General features: G+C 48.4%; 1 protein-coding gene across 3 annotated transcripts in view; it reads left to right on the top strand.

Moving 5' to 3' along the window:
- IL17RC (interleukin 17 receptor C) overlaps positions 1 to 21,876 on the top strand; it is a 259,633-nt gene that overhangs the window by 211,872 nt on the left and 25,885 nt on the right. For all 3 annotated transcript variants that reach the window (XM_078661840.1, XM_078661839.1, XM_078661838.1), the window contains 2 exons: positions 6,084 to 6,141; positions 14,417 to 14,512. In XM_078661840.1, the coding sequence (XP_078517966.1) occupies positions 6,084 to 6,141; positions 14,417 to 14,512 (154 nt within the window). The remainder of the gene's footprint in view (positions 1 to 6,083; positions 6,142 to 14,416; positions 14,513 to 21,876) is intronic.

Raw genomic sequence — 21,876 nt, 5'->3', positions numbered from 1 at the left:
CACCTGGAAAACAAGGACACACGAGCCCTGTTGACTACTGTGGTTGGATGCAGTCTTCTCAGAGTACCTAAACGCATAATCTGGTACTTCTACAACAGGCACCTGGAAATCGGGGACAAAAGAGCCACATTGACCACTGTGGTTGGATGCAATCTTCCCAGAGCACCTAAACTCGTAATCTTGAACTTCTACAACAGGCACCTGGAAAGCGGGGACACACAAACCCTGTTGACAACTGTGGTTAGATGCGGTCTTCTCAGAGTACCTAAACGCATAATCTGGTACTTCTACAACAGGCACCTGGAAAATGGGGACAAAAGTGCCACGTTGACCACTGTGGTTGGATGCATTCTTCTCAGAGCACCTAAACTCATAATCTGGTACTTCTTCAACTGCCACCTGGAAAGCGGGGACACAGGAGCCCAGTGGACTACTGTGGTTGGATGCAGTCTTCTCAGAGCACCTAAACTCATAATCTGGTACTTCTACAACAGGCACCTGGAAAACGGGGACACACAGAGCCCCTTTGACCACTGTGGTTGGATGCAGTCTTCTCAGAGCACCTAAACTCATAATCTGGTACTTCTTCAACTGCCACCTGGAAAGCGGGGACACACGAGCCCAGTGGACTACTGTGGTTGGATGCGGTCTTCTCAGAGCACCTAAACTCATAATCTGGTACTTCTACAACAGGCACCTGGAAAACGGGGACACACGAGCCCAATTGACTACTGTGATTGGATGCGGTCTTCTCAGAGCACCTAAACTCATAATCTGGTACTTCTACAACAGGCACCTGGAAAATGGGGACACACGAGCCCAATTGACTACTGTGATTGGATGCGGTCTTCTCAGAGCACCTAAACTCATAATCTGGTACTTCTACAACAGGCACCTGGAAATCGGTGAAAAAAGTGCCTTGTTGACTACTGTGGTTGGATGCAATCTTCTCAGAGCACCTAAACTCATATTCTGGTACTTCTACAACAGGCACCTGGAAAACGGGGACACACGAGCCCCTTTGACCACTGTGGTTGGATGCAATCTTCTCAGAGCACCTTAACTCATAATCTGGTACTTCTACAACAGGCACCTGGAAAACGGGGACACACGAGTCCCTTTGACCACTGTGGTTGGATGCAATCTTCTCAGAGCACCTAAACTCATAATCTGGTACTTCTACAACAGGCACCTGGAAAACGGGGACACACGAGCCCCGTTGACCACTGTGGTTGGATGCAATCTTCTCAGAGCACCTAAACTCATAATCTGGTACTTCTACAACAGGCACCTGGAAAACGGGGACACACGAGCCCAGTGGACTACTGTGGTTGGATGCAGTCTTCTCAGAGCACCTAAACTCATAATCTGGTACTTTTTCAACTGCCACCTGGAAAGCGGGGACACACGAGCCCAGTGGACTACTGTGGTTGGATGCAGTCTTCTCAGAGCACCTAAACTCATAATCTGGTACTTCTACAACAGGCACCTGGAAATCGGGGACAAAAGAGACACATTGACCACTGTAGTTGGATGCAATCTTCCCAGAGCACCTAAACTCGTAATCTTGAACTTCTACAACAGGCACCTGGAAAGCGGGGACACACAAACCCTGTTGACAACTGTGGTTAGATGCGGTCTTCTCAGAGTACCTAAACGCATAATCTGGTACTTCTACAACAGGCACCTGGAAAATGGGGACAAAAGTGCCACGTTGACCACTGTGGTTGGATGCATTCTTCTCAGAGCACCTAAACTCATAATCTGGTACTTCTACAACAGGCACCTGGAAAACGGGGACACACAGAGCCCCTTTGACCACTGTGGTTGGATGCAGTCTTCTCAGAGCACCTAAACTCATAATCTGGTACTTCTTCAACTGCCACCTGGAAAGCGGGGACACACGAGCCCAGTGGACTACTGTGGTTGGATGCAGTCTTCTCAGAGCACCTAAACTCATAATCTGGTACTTCTACAACAGGCACCTGGAAAACGGGGACACACGAGCCCAATTGACTACTGTGATTGGATGCGGTCTTCTCAGAGCACCTAAACTCATAATCTGGTACTTCTACAACAGGCACCTGGAAAACGGGGACACACAGAGCCCCTTTGACCACTGTGGTTGGATGCAGTCTTCTCAGAGCACCTAAACTCATAATCTGGTACTTCTTCAACTGCCACCTGGAAAGCGGGGACACACGAGCCCAGTGGACTACTGTGGTTGGATGCAGTCTTCTCAGAGCACCTAAACTCATAATCTGGTACTTCTACAACAGGCACCTGGAAAACGGGGACACACGAGCCCAATTGACTACTGTGATTGGATGCGGTCTTCTCAGAGCACCTAAACTCATAATCTGGTACTTCTACAACAGGCACCTGGAAAACGGGGACACACGAGCCCAATTGACTACTGTGATTGGATGCGGTCTTCTCAGAGCACCTAAACTCATAATCTGGTACTTCTACAACAGGCACCTGGAAATCGGTGAAAAAAGTGCCTTGTTGACTACTGTGGTTGGATGCAATCTTCTCAGAGCACCTTAACTCATAATCTGGTACTTCTACAACAGGCACCTGGAAAACGGGGACACACGAGTCCCTTTGACCACTGTGGTTGGATGCAATCTTCTCAGAGCACCTAAACTCATAATCTGGTACTTCTACAACAGGCACCTGGAAAACGGGGACACACGAGCCCCGTTGACCACTGTGGTTGGATGCAATCTTCTCAGAGCACCTAAACTCATAATCTGGTACTTCTACAACAGGCACCTGGAAAACGGGGACACACGAGTCCCTTTGACCACTGTGGTTGGATGCAATCTTCTCAGAGCACCTAAACTCATAATCTGGTACTTCTACAACAGGCACCTGGAAAACGGGGACACACGAGCCCGGTTGACCACTGTGGTTGGATGCAATCTTCCCAGATCACCTAAACTCATGATCTGGTACTTCTACAACTGCCACCTGGAAAGCGGGGACACACGAGCCCCGTTGACCACTGTGGTTGGATGCGGTCTTCTCAGAGGACCTACATAATCTGGTACTTCTTCAACAGGCACCTGGAAAGCAGGGACACACGAGCCCCGTTGACCACTGTGGTTGGATGCGGTCTTCTCAGAGGACCTACATAATCTGGTACTTCGACAACAGGCACCTGGAAAGCAGGGACACACGAGCCCCGTTGACAACTGTGGTTGGATGCGGTCTTCTCAGAGGACCTACATAATCTGGTACTTCTTCAACAGGCACCTGGAAAGCAGGGACACAAGTGCACAAGTGCAAAAGATCAAAAGAGGAAAAGCACTCAAATTGGGAAGATGGAGGCAGAGAAAGACAGAAAAATGTCGAATGCATGACGGAATTCTGCATGCGTTTTTCATGCATTCCGTAGGAACTCCATTATTTGAACGAATGAGTCTTTAGCACGCTTCTGTTCTGCATGCAAATCATTTTAACAACTTGCTTTGGGGGCGCTGGACATTGGAATAGTTTAATTTACTATAGTCCAACTTCTGGCTGGGCAATCGGAGGGAAGATGTTGGACCTTAATTCCAACACCACTCAATGATTGCACCCGCCTAATGCAAGTCGTTGTAACTACTTGCGTGCAAAACGATTGCATGCTAAAGATGCAATTGTTCTGCTTATGGCGCTGTGAAGGCACTGCGTGATTGGGGCTTCGTCCTAAAGGACTTTTCCCAAAACCATCACAAAGAGAGAAAGTAGAAACATGCAAGAGTGAGATATAGGCGCAGGGACTGTCTGGAAGTGAATTTAGGTGGATTCTAGAAAATGCAGTCTTAGAACTCGGCGCATGCACATATAATTGACCCACCGTGAGCTTCGGACCATTGCTTCTGGCACCATCAGTTTTTCTTTTACAAATTAAGCTCTGTCTATATCTGTCTATCTATCTATCTGTATATCTATCTACCTATATCTATCTATCTATCTATCTATCTATCTATCTATCTATCTATCTATCTATCTATCTATCTATCTATCTATCTATCTATCTATCTATCTATCTATCTATCTATCTATCTATCTATCTATCTATCTATCTATCTATCTATCTATCTATCTATCTATCTATCTATCTATCTATCTATCTATCTATCTATCTATCTATCTATCGATCTATCTATCTAGCTGTGCTTAATGTTGAAATAATTTAATAAATATAGCATTAGTTTCTATGGGGTGATATTTTACTTCTCTGCCTGTATTGTTTTCTATGGGAGCATTTTGTTGTGACCATGTGTGGTGCGTGATAAACTCCAAGGCTGGATTGTAGTATATTTGAGCCTCTTTTGACACTTTTAAGGCTGTAGTAGCTTTAGAAGTTTAGGCAGTGAAAAGGAATGGGTAAACAACCTTTACAACGAAACTTTTACAACGCACTACCATTACAACGCGGTCATTACAACGCAAACTATTACAACGCATTGTGCTGGGGGGCGCTCTAGGATAGGGAATAGGTTAATTTACTATCCAATAACCTTCCCTAGTGTCCACGGGGACTGGAGTTGGAATAGTAAATTAAACTATTCACTATCCAACATCCAAAAGCACTATGCGTTGTAATGGATTGCGATGTAAAAACCGTGTTGTAAAGGCAGGCGTTGTAATAGCCTGCGTTGTAACATCATACATCCAAAGGAATGGTCTACTTTTTTGTGGAATATGTTCGTATCACCATGTACCTCGTTGTATCATGCCCTAAATTTTCCTTAACCCATCACAGTTAGTAGTAAGTATTCCCCATTCGCCTGCCGCTTCCATGGTCCCTCCCACATGTACAACAAAAGCATATCCCTACATGTGTGGATATCTCTACCACCTTGATTTCCTCACCGAAATATCAGCAAGGTGGAGGTCGCCTCACAGGAAATGTCAGTGAGGCGGAGGTCTCCTCACAGGAAATATCAGTGAGGCGGAGGTCTCCTCACAGGAAATATCAGTGAGGCGGAGGTCTCCTCACAGGAAAAATATCAGTGAGGCGGAGGTCTCCTCAGAGGCACTATCAGTGAGGCGGAGGTCTCCTCACAGGAAAAATATCAGTGAGGCGGAGGTCTCCTCAGAGGCACTATCAGTGAGGCGGAGGTCTCCTCACAGGAAATATCAGCGAGGTGGAGGTCTCCTTACAGGAAATATTGGCGAGGCGGAGGTCTCCTCACAGGAAATATCAGCGAGGCGGAGGTCTCCTCACAGGAAATATCAGTGAGGCGGAGGTCTCCTCACAGGAAATATCAGCGAGGTGGAGGTCTCCTCACAGGAAATATCAGTGAGGCGGAGGTCTCCTCACAGGAAATATCAGTGAGGGGGAGGTCTCCTCACAGGAAATATCAGCGAGGTGGAGGTCTCCTCACAGGAAATATCAGCGAGGTGGAGGTCTCCTCACAGGAAATATCGGTGAGGGGGATGTCTCCTCACTGGAAATATTGTTGAGGCATAGGTCTCCTCACAGTAAATAATGGTGAGGAAGAGGTCTCCTCACAGGCAATATCGGTATGGCGGAGGTCTCTCTCTCAGTAAATATAGGTGAGGCGGAGGTCTCCTCTCAGGAAATATCAGTGAGGTGGAGGTCTCCTCACAGGAAATATCGGTGAGGCAGAGATCTCCTCTCAGGAAATATCAGTGAGGTGGAGGTCTCCAGCTGTAGGTGTAAATAGGATTTTGTAGTATGTGAGAAGTACTACTGTAGTATTTGTTTATACAACAATCTCAGTTTGTGAATCCAACCAGATTTAATATTTTAAATATATCAGTAATTGAAGCAAACTACTTTTTTGAAATAGTTGCATACCTGAAGGATGGAATCATCGTACAAATATCAAATCAACTTTTCCAGGTGCCAGGAGACACTGCCTGCACCTGCACTTGTTTTTAATAAAAGTATTTTTCAAAAGATCTGAAACTTAAGAGATCAGAGTTTGGGTGTCACCAAGCTACTAGAGCCCTTATAGAGTCTGCCAAAGACACAATTGACAGACAGACAGAGACTGACAGACAGACATAAAGGGGATGACATTTATGGATTGTATTAAAACCTCTTCTTTTCTCTGCAGGTCTGGAGCCCCAACAAGAACCTCACCGGCGCTGTTCTTCTCTGCTCCTTGGAGGAATGTGAGTGCCTTATACCAGTAGCGGCTGGCTGGGAATGAGAGTGAAAGGGCGAGGGGAAGAGGTGGAAGGCAGGGAGGACATAATAATTTTAAAAAACACCACCGTGCCTGTACCCGTGCCTGTACTTCAGCCAGCCATCTCTCCTTGCTTCTCCGGCAAGACCAGGAAGCACCCAATCACCCCATAGCCAATCACAACACTGCAATGCATCATTGTGATTGGCCGGATTGTTGTGAATCGGCCCTCAGGTGGGGACTGGTATGCTGGGCATGTTTCCCACCTTCCTGTGCCTCCAGCTCCGTTCCGCCATTACTCAGCCCTGAACTGTGAAAAATAAAATGATAATAACTACGTTATTACCTCCGCCTTAGTGGAGGAGCCACCCCTGCTTTATACAAGGATAATTTTCTGCATATTTACTCACGAAAAATGTTATTTTAGCGTTGTGCTTGTGTGTGCTTGTTGCGGATTCGCATTTTTTCTCCATGTAGGCAAACTGCTGTCTTTGACACCTACAGATGCAGTTTATTATCTCGTATTCTCAATTTTTCAAAATATAGTGCTTGCTCACCTCGGTGCCTCAATTTTCTTGAGGGCAATTGTGTTATAGTAAAAGTGGTCTCTTTTATTTCTGTGTTGACTTAGGTTCAAATGCCATGTCGATGAGGAATATTCATGTTGTATTCCTCCAAGGCCTTATTGTGTATCAATAACTTTTGAAATTGAGAATGCTGTGCTATTGCAACTTTGCTCTGGAGCAGCCCCTGATCAATGGGGATTTATTGGACCATTCCCAATGTTATGCCACACCTTTCCCTCTTTTTCCAGCAGGAGGTTTCACCGTTTTTTAGGTCTCGGACCGAAGGCTGCGCTTGCACAGTCTCGCTCCGAGATTTAATGTTTTTTAGTATGGGGGCTTGAACCCGCCCCTCTTCTCCATTGGCTGGCTTCCTAAACAGAGGCCAGCCATTGGAGGAGAGGGGCATCACTCCATTCAAGCACCGTCTTTTTTGGATTCAGGGGCGTGTTTTTTGCAGTTTTCTTGCCGTGACGTCATCCGTCACTCAACAGCAAAAACCACGCCCCCGAATGCGAAAATGTCGGCGCTTTTCGGACGCCATTTCTGCCCGACCGCCGCCGCAAGAAGTCGAGAAGCTACCGTGTCCTCCGGTGAGTGCTTGCTGTCCTGCCCCCCCTCGTTGCTCGTGCTTGCTGTCCTGCCCCCCCTCGTTGCTCGTGCTTGCTGTCCTGCCCCGCTCATTGCTCGTGCTTGCTGTCCTGTCCCCCTCATTGCTCGTGCTTGCTGTCCCCCCCTCGTTGCTTGTGCTTGCTGTCCTGCCCCCTCGTTGCTTGTGCTTGCTGTCCTGCCCCCCCTCGTCGCTTGTGCTTGCTGTCCTGCCCCCTCGTTGCTTGTGCTTGCTCCCCTGCCCCCCCTCGTTGTTTGTGCTTGCTGTCCTGCCCCCTCGTTGCTCGTGCTTGCTCTCCTACCCCCCTCGTTGCTTGTGCTTGCTGTCCTGGCCCCCCTCGCTGCTTGTGCTTGCTGTCCTGCCCCCCCTCGTTGCTCGTGCTTGCTGTCCTGCCCCCCCCCCACGTCGCTTGTGCTTGCTGTCCTGCCCCCTCGTTGCTTGTGCTTGCTCCCCTGCCCCCCTTGTTGTTTGTGCTTGCTGTCCTGCCCCCTCGTTGCTCGTGCTTGCTCTCCTACCCCCCTCGTTGCTTGTGCTTGCTGTCCTGCCCCCCCTCGTTGCTTGTGCTTGCTGTCCTGCCCCCCCTCGTTGCTCTTGCTTGCTATCCCCCCTCGTTGCTCGTGCTTGCTGTCCTGCCCCCCTCGTTGCTTGTGCTTGTTGTCCTGCCCCCTCGTTGCTTGTGCTTGCTCCCCTGCCCCCATTCGTTACTCGTGCTTGCTGTCCTGCCCCCTCGTTGCTCGTGCTTGCTCTCCTGCCCCTCCGTTGCTTGTGCTTGCTCTCCTGCCCCCCTCGTTGCTTGTGCTTGCTGTCCTGCCCCTCCCTCGTTGCTTGTGCTTGCTCTCCTGCCCCCTCGTTGCTTGTGCTTGCTGTCCTGCCCCCCCTCATTGCTTGTGCTTGCTGTCCTGCCCCCTCGTTGCTTGTGCTTGCTGTCCTGCCCCCTCGTTGCTTGTGCTTGCTGTCCTGCCCCCTCGTTCGTTGTGCTTGCTGTCCTGCCCTGCTATTGGCATTGTAAATGACAATGCCCTTTATTTATGTTTTTTTTTTAAAACATAAATAAAAATAATGTCATGAGCAATGCCAATAGCTCTAACTTTAAGAATATCGAGACCATTGCATTATAAATGCTTGTTATCCTTGACCTGTTCAGAGGAAGAATGCATTATTAGCATGAGAGCTGAATTCTGATTGTCCAGTAACAGGAGTAACCCGCTGAATCAGGATTTCTTTTTCACTAGTAATGGCGGCTCTGCGGGTAACTGGCAGAATTTTCTTTCCCACGTTATCCATGGATTTGCGCTTCCAAGTGTTCGTCTTTCCCTAAACGTTTTCACCTAAGTGATATAGTGGACATGAATGAAGGCCAACCCCTACCTGCACTAGTGCTTCCTCCGTGACATGCAACCGGATCTGCCCAAGTTCAACCTGCCTGACAGGCGCCTGGATCTGCCCTAGCTCAACCTGCCTGACATGTAATCGCATCTTCCCTTACTCAACCTGCCTGACATGTAATTGGATCTGCCCTAACTCTACCTGCCTGACATGTAATCGGATCAGCCCTAAGTCTACCTGCTTGACATGTAATCGGATCTGCCCTAAGTCTAACTATCTGACATGTAATCGGATCTGCCCTAACTCTACCTGCCTGACATGTAATTGGATCTGCCCTAACTCTACCTGCTTGACATGTAATCGGATTAGCCCTAAATCTACCTTCTTGACATGTAATCGGATATGCCCTAACTCTAACTATCTGACATGTAATTGTATCGTCTCTAAGTCTACCTGCCTGACATGTAATCGGATCTGCCCTAACTCTACCTGCCTGACATTTCATCGGATCTGCCCTAACTCTACCTGCCTGACATGTCATCGGATATGCCCTAACTTTACCTGCCTGACATGAAACCGAATCTGCCCTAACTCTACCTGCCCGACATGTAATCGGATCTGCTCTAACTCTACCTTCCTGACATCTAACCTGCTCCAGCCCAGCTTACTAAAAATCCAGGATCACAAAAAAAAGTCTCTCTGTGAAAAAAGTGGTTCTCCCTTCCTCCTTACATCAGTTTTCTTCTATCCTCTAGGGACTGATGTGGGCTGCAGAAGGATGTATGACATTACAACGCATGCTTTTACATCGCATGCCTTTACAACGCAAGTATTACAACGCAGTCCATTACAACGCATAGTGCTTTGGGGTGCTGGATAGTGAATAGTTTAATTTACTATTCCAACTCCAGTCCCCGTGGACACTAGGGAAGGTTATTGGATAGTAAATTAACATATTCCCTATCCTAGAGCGCCCCCCAGAGCAAAGCGTTGTAATAGTTTGCGTTGTAATGGTTGTGTTGTAAAGGCTCTGCGATGTAAAAGTTGCGTTGTAAAGGTTGTTTACCATGACGGACAGACCCCAAAAGCAACTGGCACCTTGCTCAAGTGTCTGAGGCCTGGTTGTTGTCCTTACAATGCACTGCAGAGACTTATAATGCCTCCTTCCAGAAGGGTAAGACACAGGGAAGACACAACCGGCCAGTTAATGCGGAAAACACAACTTTATTAGAGTTAAAATCACACACAAGACATAAAACAGGAGAGAGGTAAGAGTATTCTCCTCAAGCAAGTATAAAAATATTTGAAGAAGGACAGAAAGTTATATACTCATGAATGGCTCCACAAGACAATATCTGGAAGTGGATTAGGAAGTCACTGCAGCAGAGAACAAAAACCTTTAAACTGCTAGTAGGGTCAACCATCTAATGTTTGAAAGGACTCTGTATAAAAACAGCATAGGACAAAATATTCAGTGATTGAATATTCTGTAATAGTGCACTCACTCGTGCAAAGGTGATGGGATGTTGGCCACAGACTGCTCAAACTGTTTCCCGCCACCTACACCCACAAAGGCAGTGGGCTCCGCTTCTTGGGTTAGGACCTAACATATTTACTTCACATCAAACGATATTGTAGAGTGACCACTGCAGAACTTTAACCTTGCACCATGCACATATAGCAAAATAAACATCAAACGTGAACACGATAAAGCTAAATTGCACATACCCTGTTTACATCCACCTTTCTGGGCAGCCTAGTGCAGAAAGACAGACTGACACATTTATACATTAAACAGCCCTGACACCACCAGAGGCTGCATAGCACATTGTTCCCTTCCAGCAGTGCTCAATTTGAGCCTGTGGTTTCTGGTGCTCTGCACCAACACTTAATTATCAACACCAGCGCTTTTGACAGTCTTCCACAAGGTGGTGCTGTCTGGCTAATTTAGAGCTGACCACAGCGACAGTTAGTTATTTGCTCAATATACATTAAAGATTACTATTACCTGCCACCCAAGCCACTTTCATAGCTTTGGGGTCCTGGAATAGTCAGAATAGTCACACGTTTAGGAGTGTGATGGTTAGTAGTTGTGTAAGTGCTGTGATGGCATGACCAGAGTACTGGCACTTATGTTTTTTACAAATAAAGTACTGCCTGCGACACCCCACATAATCTTGGTGGTACCTGAGGTAGAACTAGAAGTGTAGGGACGGTAAACGTCATTTACAACGCGGTGTTTACACCGCACGACCTCTACCACGCTGCCATTACAACGCAAGTCATTAGTACGACTTGCACTGGACGGCGCTCTTAGTTAAGGAATATTGTGATTTTCTATTCCAACACCTTCCCTACTGTTACGTGGGCTGGAGTTGGAATAGAAAATTATAATAATCCTCAATCCGCGCCCTCCAACGCAAGTCGTTGTAACGACTTGCGTTGTAAAACCCGCGATGTAAAGTACCGCGATCAAAATGATCGCGTTGTACTATCATACATCCGTAGGGACACCTGCAGGTCAGTTCTCCTTCCTCCCAGCCTTACCACTGAAAAGCTTCTCCCGAAGGAGGAGACTATCTGGGCAGCCTAGAGCCCTCAAGAATAAAAGTGCCTTGATCCCGCTTACAATTAGGGGTGGGTGGTGAACTCCGCTCCGCCGACGGAGTCTGCAGAGTTTTTCAAACTCCGCGCTCCGCTGGGAGCACGGAGTTCTTCAAAGCTCCGTCACCCACCGGCGGAGCGGAGTTTATTGGCGCACTCGCAGAGACTCCCCAGTCGCCACTCACCCCTGCTTGACGTTGCTGGTCTGTGCTCTGCCTCCCTCTGCGCTGCCTCTGCTGGCGGGGACGGGGTGTGTTCTGGGCAGCGGGTCAGCAGTGGCACTTCCTGTTTGCGATACGGGAGCTTTGCTCTGCACCTGCTGCGGTCCCAGGAAGTGCAAAGACTCCGCCGCAGCTTGCTCCCTCTGAGACCTCACCTAAGCTTCCCTGGTTGGATCCCGCTCTTGCAGGATGTGACATGAGCATGACACGCCATACCTAGGAGCCCCCACCCCACAGACAGCCCCATTTGACCTGTGGTAGAGAGTCCTGCATGAGCAACATGGCAGCCACACCCGTGACTGCAGGGGGGACCCACAACCAGTTGGATTGCCTCATCCATGCCGGTAGGCAGGGTTCAGTCATGCATGGAGGGTGTTGCTGGACTCGGGTGTGCAGCCGGGGCCTCCTTCAGACATTCCCCCACTTGCAAGCAGAATTTTCCTTGCATGTGTTGGTGCATTTAGGGAAGGGGTCTGTGTGTCTGAGGACTGCACGCCACACCATCTTGTTTTGAGACTGTGCCAGAAACACACACACTGAGTTCGGTGTGATTGACAAGATGTCATTTGTTTTTATTTTGTGTGTTGTTGACTTACTTTAGTAGTGTTTGTGCGCACTCCGCCAGCTTGCGGAACTCTGCGGAATTCCACAGAATTTTTCTGCAACTCCACAGATCTCCATGGAATAAAACTCCGCGAGCTCTGCCCACCCCTATATATGACAGTGGGAATCGTTTCGAAGCTGTGATGCATCATTTACTGTATAAGTCTTTGAGCATTTTTTTCTTTTAAATGTTTCTGTCAAAATTGAATTTCCTGTGAATCATTTTGAGACTACTTGGCCAGATTCTGAAGGAAATGCCCTCCTATTGCCTTGACATTTATGTAGGTAATTACTATTTACCGATTCTAAAATACCGAATTTTACCAATTTCGGTATTTCAGAATCGGTAAATGGTATGTAGCTTTAAATTTGGTAAATATTACCGATTCGGTAATATGCAGTATTACCGAATTGGTATTTACTGATTCGGTAATTCCCATTCATTCCTATGGGCCTGGAGGCCCATAGGAATGAATGGGAAGCCATTCACTATTACGGATTCGGTAAATACCGAATCGGTAATAGGGGGAACACATTCAAGGGTGGCAGGGTCTCACAATGACACCCCGTTGCACCCCTGAATCGTGCATATGTGCATATGTGGCAGACATACATGCCCTAAGGGCATGTATGTCTGCCACACAGCACTGTTAAAAAAGCACAAAATTGCTTTTTCAAAGGTTTTCGATATTTACCACCAACTTGTAGTTGGTGGTAAATAATGAATCCTTAAAGCACATAAGCACTCTTAAATGTGCTTCCTACATACCCGATTCGGTAAATAATGATTCGGTAAATACAGAATCAGTAAATACCGATTCTGTATTTACCAAATCATCACCTACATTGGAAATGGCTCAATACCGGTCGGTAAGCCTGAAATGTACCGAATTTCGGGTTTACCGACCAATTATGAGCCGCCTTCATCGGGCCCTAGGTTATTTGAGAGAAAGCGTTTGATGCCGAGGTTTTCCTCCTGTGTTACCTCAAGGCCTGTAGTGGTGGTCTCCGTCAGCCAGCACCGAGCAAACCACTGAAGTGTGATTCACTGCTGTTCCAATCACTAAGGGGCATATTTACAAGGGTTTTATCTCTGCTTTTTTGGCTTAAAAAGTCAAAAAAGCGGAGATAAAACCAGCGCCCTATTTACAAGAGGGTCCTAACATGCATAATCGCATGTTAGCAGCCTTTTTCCCAATGCCTCCCTTTGCATCTCCAATGAGATGCAAAGTGGGCGTCACTGGACGTACCCCAGATGGACTACCTTGCAAATATTGCTGATGTTCACATCGCGATATTTACAAGGCAGCCCAAATGATTTTAGCACATATTAGATTTTGGCGAAAACGTCTGCTAAAATCCTGACTTAGCTATCCCTAACATAGGGGGTGGATTATGCTGATACGACCCTGTGGGTTGTATCAGCAAGGTTATCGCCCTTTTGCAGGGAACATCACTGGAAAACCAGCGATGTTTCCTGCAAAACGGTGATAACCTCGCCATCTCTGGATTTTTTATCGCCCTGGAGTAGCGCGTTGTTAATTACGCGCTACCAGGGCGATAAATACCAGAGATAGCCTGCGATAATCTAATTATCGCTAAGCACGGCCAGCGATAATTATCGCTGTCCGTTGTTAATATTCCCCTTAATGAGTGAAACGTTATGAATGACGTCACCAGCCGCCGTTTCATGATTGCTCCTGGTTCTCACAAAGCGCCCCCTCCGCATGGAATGTCAGGTAGGAACGGGAGGACAAGATGTAGGTTTGCGAAGGGAAGGGTTGAGGGGTCTACCCCAGCAGCACCCTGAGAGGTCTTCGTGTTTTGAAGTAGAAGAGAGAGAGAAAGAGAGACACTATGGTTCCCTTGAGAGAGAAGGATGATGAAGGGGAATCAGCGCACAAATATGTCTTATATTCAGGGGGCCCGATTCAGAACTAACTTAAGACAAAATCCTAAACTTGCTACCATTTTGGTATTCACAGAAGTTAGGAGTCCTAACTTTACTACTCCTAAACGGAGAAAAATCCTAACTTTAAGACTTTCAGTATTCACAGAAGGCATTTAGGAGTCCTAAAGTTAGGAGTCCTAACTTCTGTGAATACCGAAATGAGTAAGTACCTTCTGTGAACACCAAAATGAGTAAGTGCCTTCGGTGAATACTAAAATGAGTAAGTGCCTTCTGTGAATACCAAAATGGTAGCAAGTTTAGGATTTTGTCTTAAGTTAGTTCTGTGAATCGGGCCCAGGGTCATTTATGGGAAGCACTGTGACCCTAAAGGTTCCATATTCTGTGTTCTTTGTGGTAATTAAATGCCTTTATTCCCCTGACAGATGTCCGGCAGCACTGGCCCCTCGTGTGGGTGGCCTCGCTCATGACCACGTGCTCCATCCTGCTGCTTCTAGTGTTGAAGAAAAAGGAGCTGAAAGGTAAGACACCCCCATGTCTGGGAACCCTCCTTCTGCCCACACATACACAGGGCCCAACCCTTCCCAAAGAGTTTAAAATACGTAAGAGAAACAACTATGGGCCTTATTTTGAGTCTGGGAGGTGGCCAGCCACCGACAAATCAGCGGTGGGCCTCACTTTCAATCATCCAATGGGAGTCTGCCCATTCTCTAGGTAGCCAGGCAAGGATGTTGTTGAAACAGGCAATCCGCCCGAGCGGGAGATCCACTCTCAGCGCTGCTGAATGCCAGTCTAGCCTCCACGCTGATGCTGCCCTCTCGACCCAGCTGAATGCCAGTCTAGCCTCCATGTTGATACTGCCCTTTCGACCCAGCTGAATGCCAGTCTAGCCTCCACGCTGATGCTGCCCCCTCGACCCAGCTGAATGCCAGTCTAGTCTCCACGCTGATTCTGCCCCCTCGACCCAGCTGAATGCCAGTCTAACCTCCACACTGATGCTGCTCTCTCGACCCATCTGAATGCCAGTCTAGCCTCCACTCTGATACTGCCCTCTTGACCCATCTGAATGCCACACTAGCCTCCACGGTAATGCTGCCCACTCGACCCAGCTGAATGATAGTCTAGCCTCCATGCTGCCCTCTCGACTCAGCTGAATGCCAGTTTAGTCTCCATGCCAATGCTGCCCGCTCGACTCAGCAGAATGCCAGCCTAGCCTCCACTCTGATATTGACCTCTCGACCAAGCTGAATGCCACTATAGCCTCCACGCTGTTGCTGCCCTCTCGACCCAGCTGAATGGCAGTCTAGACTCCACGTTGATGCTGCGCTCTTGACCCAGCTGAATGACAGTCTAGTATCCACTCTGATACTGCCCTCTTGACCCATCTGAATGCCACACTAGCCTCCACGCTGATGCTGCCCTATCGACCCAGCGGAATGCCAGTCTAGTCTCCATGCTGATGCTGCCCTCTCGACCCAGCTGAATGCCAGTCTAGCCTCCATGCTGATGCTGCGCTCTCGACCCAGCGGAATGCCAGTCTAGTCTCCACGCTGATACTGCCCTCTCGACCTAGCTGAATGCCAGTCTAGTCTCCATGCTGATGCTGCCCTCTCGACCCAGCTGAATGCCAGTCTAGTCTCCATGCTGATGCTGTCCTCTCGACCTAGCTGAATGCCAGTCTAGCCTCCATGCTGATGCTGTCCTCTCGACCTAGTTGAATGCCAGTCTAGTCTCCACGCTGATACTGCCCTCTCGACCCAGCTGAATGCCAGTCTAGCCTCCACGTTGATACTGCCCTTTCGACCTAGCTTAATGCCAGTCTAGCCTCCATGTTGATACTGCCTTTCGACCCAGCTGAATGCCAGTCTAGCCTCCATGCTGATGCTGCCCTCTCGACCCAGCTGAATGCCAGTCTAGCCTCCATGCTGATGCTGCGCTCTCGACCCAGCGGAATGCCAGTCTAGTCTCCACGCTGATACTGCCCTCTCGACCTAGCTGAATGCCAGTCTAGTCTCCATGCTGATGCTGCCCTCTCGACCCAGCTGAATGCCAGTCTAGTCTCCATGCTGATGCTGTCCTCTCGACCTAGCTGAATGCCAGTCTAGCCTCCATGCTGATGCTGCCCTCTCGACCCAGCTGAATGCCAGTCTAGCCTCCATGCTGATGCTGCGCTCTCGACCCAGCGGAATGCCAGTCTAGTCTCCACGCTGATACTGCCCTCTCGACCTAGCTGAATGCCAGTCTAGTCTCCATGCTGATGCTGCCCTCTCGACCCAGCTGAATGCCAGTCTAGTCTCCATGCTGATGCTGTCCTCTCGACCTAGCTGAATGCCAGTCTAGTCTCCACGCTGATACTGCCCTCTCGACCTAGCTGAATGCCAGTCTAGCCTCCATGCTGATGCTGTCCTCTCGACCTAGCTGAATGCCAGTCTAGTCTCCACGCTGATACTGCCCTCTCGACCTAGCTGAATGCCAGTCTAGCCTCCACGTTGATACTGCCCTTTCGACCTAGCTGAATGCCAGTCTAGTCTCCATGCGGATGCTGCCCTCTCGACCCAGCTGAATGCCAGTCTAGCCTCCACGTTGATACTGCCCTTTCGACCTAGCTGAATGCCAGTCTAGCCTCCATGTTGATACTGCCTTTCGACCCAGCTGAATGCTAGTCTAGTCTCCAAGCTGATGCTGCCCTCTCGACCCAGCTGAATGCCAGTCTAGTCTCCACGCTGATGCCGCCCTCTCGACCTAGCTGAATGCTAGTCTAGCCTCCACGATGAAGCCGCCCTCTCGACCTAGCTGAATGCCAGTCTAGTCTCCACGCTGATGCTTATCCCTCAACCCAGCTGAATGCCAGTCTAGTCTCCATGCTGATGCTGTCCTCTCGACCCAGCTGAAGGCTAGTCTAGTCTCCACGCTGCCCTGGAGACTGCCCTTTCGTCCCAGCTGAATGCTAGTCTAGCCTCCACGCTGATGCTGCCCTCTCGACCTAGCTGAATGCTAGTCTAGTCTCCACGCTGATGCCGCCCTCTCGACCTAGCTGAATGCCAGTCTAGCCTCCACGGTAATGCTGCCCTCTCGACCTAGCTGAATGCCACTCTAGTCTCCACGCTGATTCTGCCCTCTCGACCTAGCTGAATGCTAGTCTAGTCTCCACGCTGATGCTGCCCTCTCGACCTAGCTGAATGCTAGTCTAGTCTCCACGCTGATTCTGCCCTCTCGACCTAGCTGAATGCTAGTCTAGTCTCCACGCTGATGCTGCCCTCTCGACCTAGCTGAATGCTAGTCTAGTCTCCACGCTGATGCTGCCCTCTCGACCTAGCTGAATGCTAGTCTAATCTCCACGCTGATTCTGCCCTCTCGACCTAGCTGAATGCTAGTCTAGTCTCCACGCTGATGCTGCCCTCTCGACCTAGCTGAATGCTAGTCTAGTCTCCACGCTGATGCTGCCCTCTCGACCTAGCTGAATGCCAGTCTAGTCTCCATGCTGATGCTGCCCTCTCGACCTAGCTGAATGCTAGTCTAGTCTCCATGCTGATGCTGCCCTCTCGACCTAGCTGAATGCTAGTCTAGTCTCCACGCTGATGCTGCCCTCTCGACCTAGCTGAATGCTAGTCTAGTCTCCACGCTGATGCCGCCCTCTCGACCCAGCTGAATGCCAGTCTAGCCTCCAAACTGATGCCGCCCTCTTGACCCAGATGAATGCCAGTCTAGTCTCCACGCTGAAGCTGCCCTCTCGACCCAGCTGAATGCCAGTCTAGCCTCCACGCTGATGCTGCCCTCTGACCCAGCTGAATGCCAGTCTGGCCTCCACGCTGATGCTGCCCTGTCCACCCAGCTAAATGCCAGTCTAGCCTCCACGCAGATGCTGCCCTCTCGACCTAGCTGAATGCCAGTCTAGCCTCCACGCTGATGCTGCCCTCTGACCGCATGGGGTTAATTTCCCTTTTCTCCACTAAGCCAATCACTATCCTGCAATGACAACGTTGTGATTGGCTAGGACGCCAACCCCACAGGTGTCCATGGGGAGGCCACTGTCTCTATGTAGCCTGCAGTCAGCCTCATAGAGAAAATGCAGAGTGTGCTTGACTGGTTTGGTCAGCCCTGGGGCCGACCAACAGTCTGTGCCCATAACAGTGGGCAAGCCACTCCTCCCCTGCCTGGAGCAGGAACGCCCACCCACCCACCCCCAACCCAACCCTGCCTTCTGCAAAACTAATAGCACTTAGCAACCGGTGACCCACGAGTTTAAAAAATTTAATTTAAAATTATGTTTTTGTTTGCTTCAAAGAAATTTGCAAAGGCAGCCAAACAAATGTCCTTGTGGAATGCCTGAGCCTTGTTTGTTCCATCATATCTAGACATGGGCAGAATTTCTATTACTAAGGAGTAAATATAATATTTTCGGTAATTTCATGTTACTCTTTGATGCGGAATTACTGATATTTACAGGATTACGCCTGTTTGCATAGTAAGAGTAATTTTGGGGAGGTAAAAATCCTACTGCAAGAGCACATTTAACGGCTGCAAGCAGAGGTCACACCATATGCAGAGGTCACACTGTATGCAGAGGTCACACTGTCTGTTCTGCTGCATTTAGCGCTGTTTCTTAGCTCAAACTGCATCCTCACGCCCATTTTGGATACAGGGGTGCATTTTGCGCTAAGAAAATAGCACTAAATGCCTGTAGTAAATTGTGGGAAAATCCTACTCCAAGGGCTCATTTAGAGGCTCTCTATTCATGTTCTGTTGATTTAGTGCTATTTCTTAGAGCAAAATGCATGCCTTTTTAATGCGAGGGGGCGTTCTTGTGCTAGGAAATGGTGCTAAACGCTTAATTTTGTAGAATTCTTAGGTAATTCAGCATGATTACACTATATGGAATTACGCGAGTTACGCCCACCCCTAAATCGTTTGGCCAACAGGGATCCCGTCCGACTCAAAATCTTGATTTTACTGTTCGGAACTGTGTTTCGATTCAGTCGAGACCAGACAGATGGGCTGCTGTATCAGCTAGCACTGTAGCTGCTATCTGTACTCCAACGTGGGAGTATTACGTTATTTATTTTACATTAAATGCAAAAAATGCATTTTCAATTTGAGGAATCAGTTGCTGGTGGTTCTCCATAATCAGATTCAGGGAGTTCCTAATGTGTGCCAAGATCTGAAATCAATAAATAATAATACGTCCATAATTCTGCATACCTTCGATGAAATAAGTCGCACCCAGTAGATAAGAACACGAGTACGTGTTTCGGTACGCTGTCTCGCCGTGTTCAGGAGTTGTGTTTCTGAACTGTTCGGAAACACAACTCCTGAACACGTACTCGTGTTCTTATCTACTAGGTGCGACTTATTTCATCAAAGGTATACAGAATTATGGACGTTTTTGACTGGGACTAACAAAGATAATATATACAGGACTATTTGGAATGATTCCTATTTAGGAGGTATTCAGGAATTTAATGGATTGGGCAGGATTTTGTGTTGAAAATAAGCATGGGCGGATTTTGCGGATTGGCAATCCGCGAACTTGCGTATTTACGGATTCGCAATCCGCGAAGATCCGCGAACTCTAGCGGACTTGCGGATTTTTCCGTTTTTTGTGTTGGCGCGTGTTCGCGCCGATTTTGGGACAAGTTCGCAATTGCGAACTTACTTTTCGGCTTGCAACGGCCGCGACTATGTTGTTTCTACGTCTGGTTTATCATCACAGGTTCACAGCACCCTCTGTTTCACCACTGCCACCCTCTGGGACACCCATGCCACCCTCTAGTACATCCTCACAGGCACCTATTAGGTTTATTTATTACTGTAGATTATGGTGGTTGAAAAAAGCTAGCACACCTGCCCTTCTTCAACTGCCATCAATTAATTTGTGTTTCATTAATGTGTCAGTAATTTTGAAAGTTCCAGTCTGGCTGGCACCTGCTTCCTTCCTTATCTGTAATTTGCTTTTTGTTGCAGTGAAATTTTTTTTTTACAGGACCTTTATGGTGCTATTCTATGAGCCTGCTGTTTGGGTCATAGCAGGGTCATAGAATTGTTGCAAACTCTGGAGGGGCCCATCAGGAAGCACTACCTTGAATGTTACTAATGTTAAGTTTGAACTTTTGCACCTGCTCATTGCTTTCATTTTAGCTAAAATCGTTTTTTTTGCAATTTCGCGCGTTATTTGGGGCGCGAATCCGTGCGAGATCGATTTCGGAAGCCGCGAATACGTGCGAATACAAAATTGTTTTTGTTGCGACGTGTATATTCGCGTGATCTTGCGCGTGTTCGCGAGGCGCTTCTAGCTATTCGTTTGCCAAGTTACCCTATCGGTCGTACACGGGCGCGGCCATCTTGTTGGCGTGACGTAATTCCGTTTCCGCCCGCTATGTGTAATCTCGCAAAGTGTGCTGCTCGCGAGTACAAGTTCGCGCGTACTCGCAAGGAAAATCTCGCGCGAACTTACCCACGCGGTCGTGAACGGGCGCGGCCATCTTGTTTCTCATTCATTGCTATGGTTCTGGGCATGCTTTCTCTATCCTCTCTCAATCTCTGCCATCCTTTGCTTGTTTGAAGTTTTTTTGATCTAATTTTACTTATTATCTAACCCTCTATTTTTCTAGCTCTATATTTTTGTGTTTTCTGCAGCTTTTAGTTACTTTTAAACTACTTTTTTAAACTCTTTTATTTTCTTCTTCACTATTCTATTTCTTCTTTATCATTTAAGTTTATTTCTGCCCAGACCATGGTAAAGGGAGCCGGGAAGCACCCTGAGAAGGGGAAGGGTCCCGCACCCCGTGCCCGGCTCCCGTGCGGGCGTTTAAGGGGGGAGCAAGTGGTCCCGAGGGAGATCTTTAGCGCGGAGGAAGTGGCGGCACTGATCTTCCATGTCCAGCGCCGCCTCCCCAAGACGATCCTGGGAGGCGGCAAGATCGCGACCGGCTATGGCATCCGGGAGCGCCGCCAGCGGTGGGAGAAGGTGTGCCGGGCCATGTACAAGATCTCTGGGGTCCGGCGCACATATAACCAGGCCACCCACCGCTGGACCGATGTCATGGACCGGGAGCGGGACTTGCTGGACGCGCTCGGCGTAGAGGTCCCCGGGCTTGGTGAGTAGTAGTAGTAGTACATTTACTACTCTGTTTTATCCTGCTCTGTTATTTGCAAATCTTTGTTCTTTACCAAGAGCAATAATGCTGCCGATTACATTGAGGTAAATTATATTTCAAAATCTTCTATGCATTTCATTTTCAGGTGCACTGCTCTCCTTCTCAGTAGCCTTGCTTGCTACTATGCTTCTTTGTTTTGTATGTTGTGTTCAGAAGCATTTCATTGGCCTGAGAAATTATGTATCAGTGTACTGTAAAGAAAAGAACTGCGTAATGCTAGACAGTAAGGGTCATATTTTCAATTACCGGCGCATCCCTGCAAAGTAGCAGGGATGCGGCAGTAATTGTGTGCCATGCCACCACCACCCATTGGCCCAAAACGTCACAGAAGCCTTACGCATCTGTGCCGTAAAGGCAGCGCATTGCTGGAGTTGCGTGCCAACGATGGCGCAGCTCCAGCAATGCTCTGGGGTACCCTATCTCCCCAATGCTGCATCAAGCCGTACGTCGGCTTCAAGCGCGCAGGGTTTGAGTCATGCATCATTGTCATAAAAATGACTGATTGACATCTTGTAGATTTCCCTCAGCCACTTTTAGGATTCGTTCCTGCGCAGGTACGCCCTCCCTTGCGCCGGAACGCCCCCTGATGGCGCAGGGCTTTACAACGTGATGCATCGCCCATATGCCCATATGTGTTTTTTTTTTTAATATATACGCCGCACCAACACCATGGCGAGTCTTTTGTTCTGCCGCTGCGTCAGAAAAGGCACGCAACAATGGAGGAAAATCAG

This window comes from Lissotriton helveticus, chromosome 9 (genome assembly GCF_964261635.1).
Source record: "Lissotriton helveticus chromosome 9, aLisHel1.1, whole genome shotgun sequence".
Taxonomy (NCBI): domain Eukaryota; kingdom Metazoa; phylum Chordata; class Amphibia; order Caudata; family Salamandridae; genus Lissotriton; species Lissotriton helveticus.
This window is presented reverse-complemented; position numbering and strand designations above follow the sequence as displayed.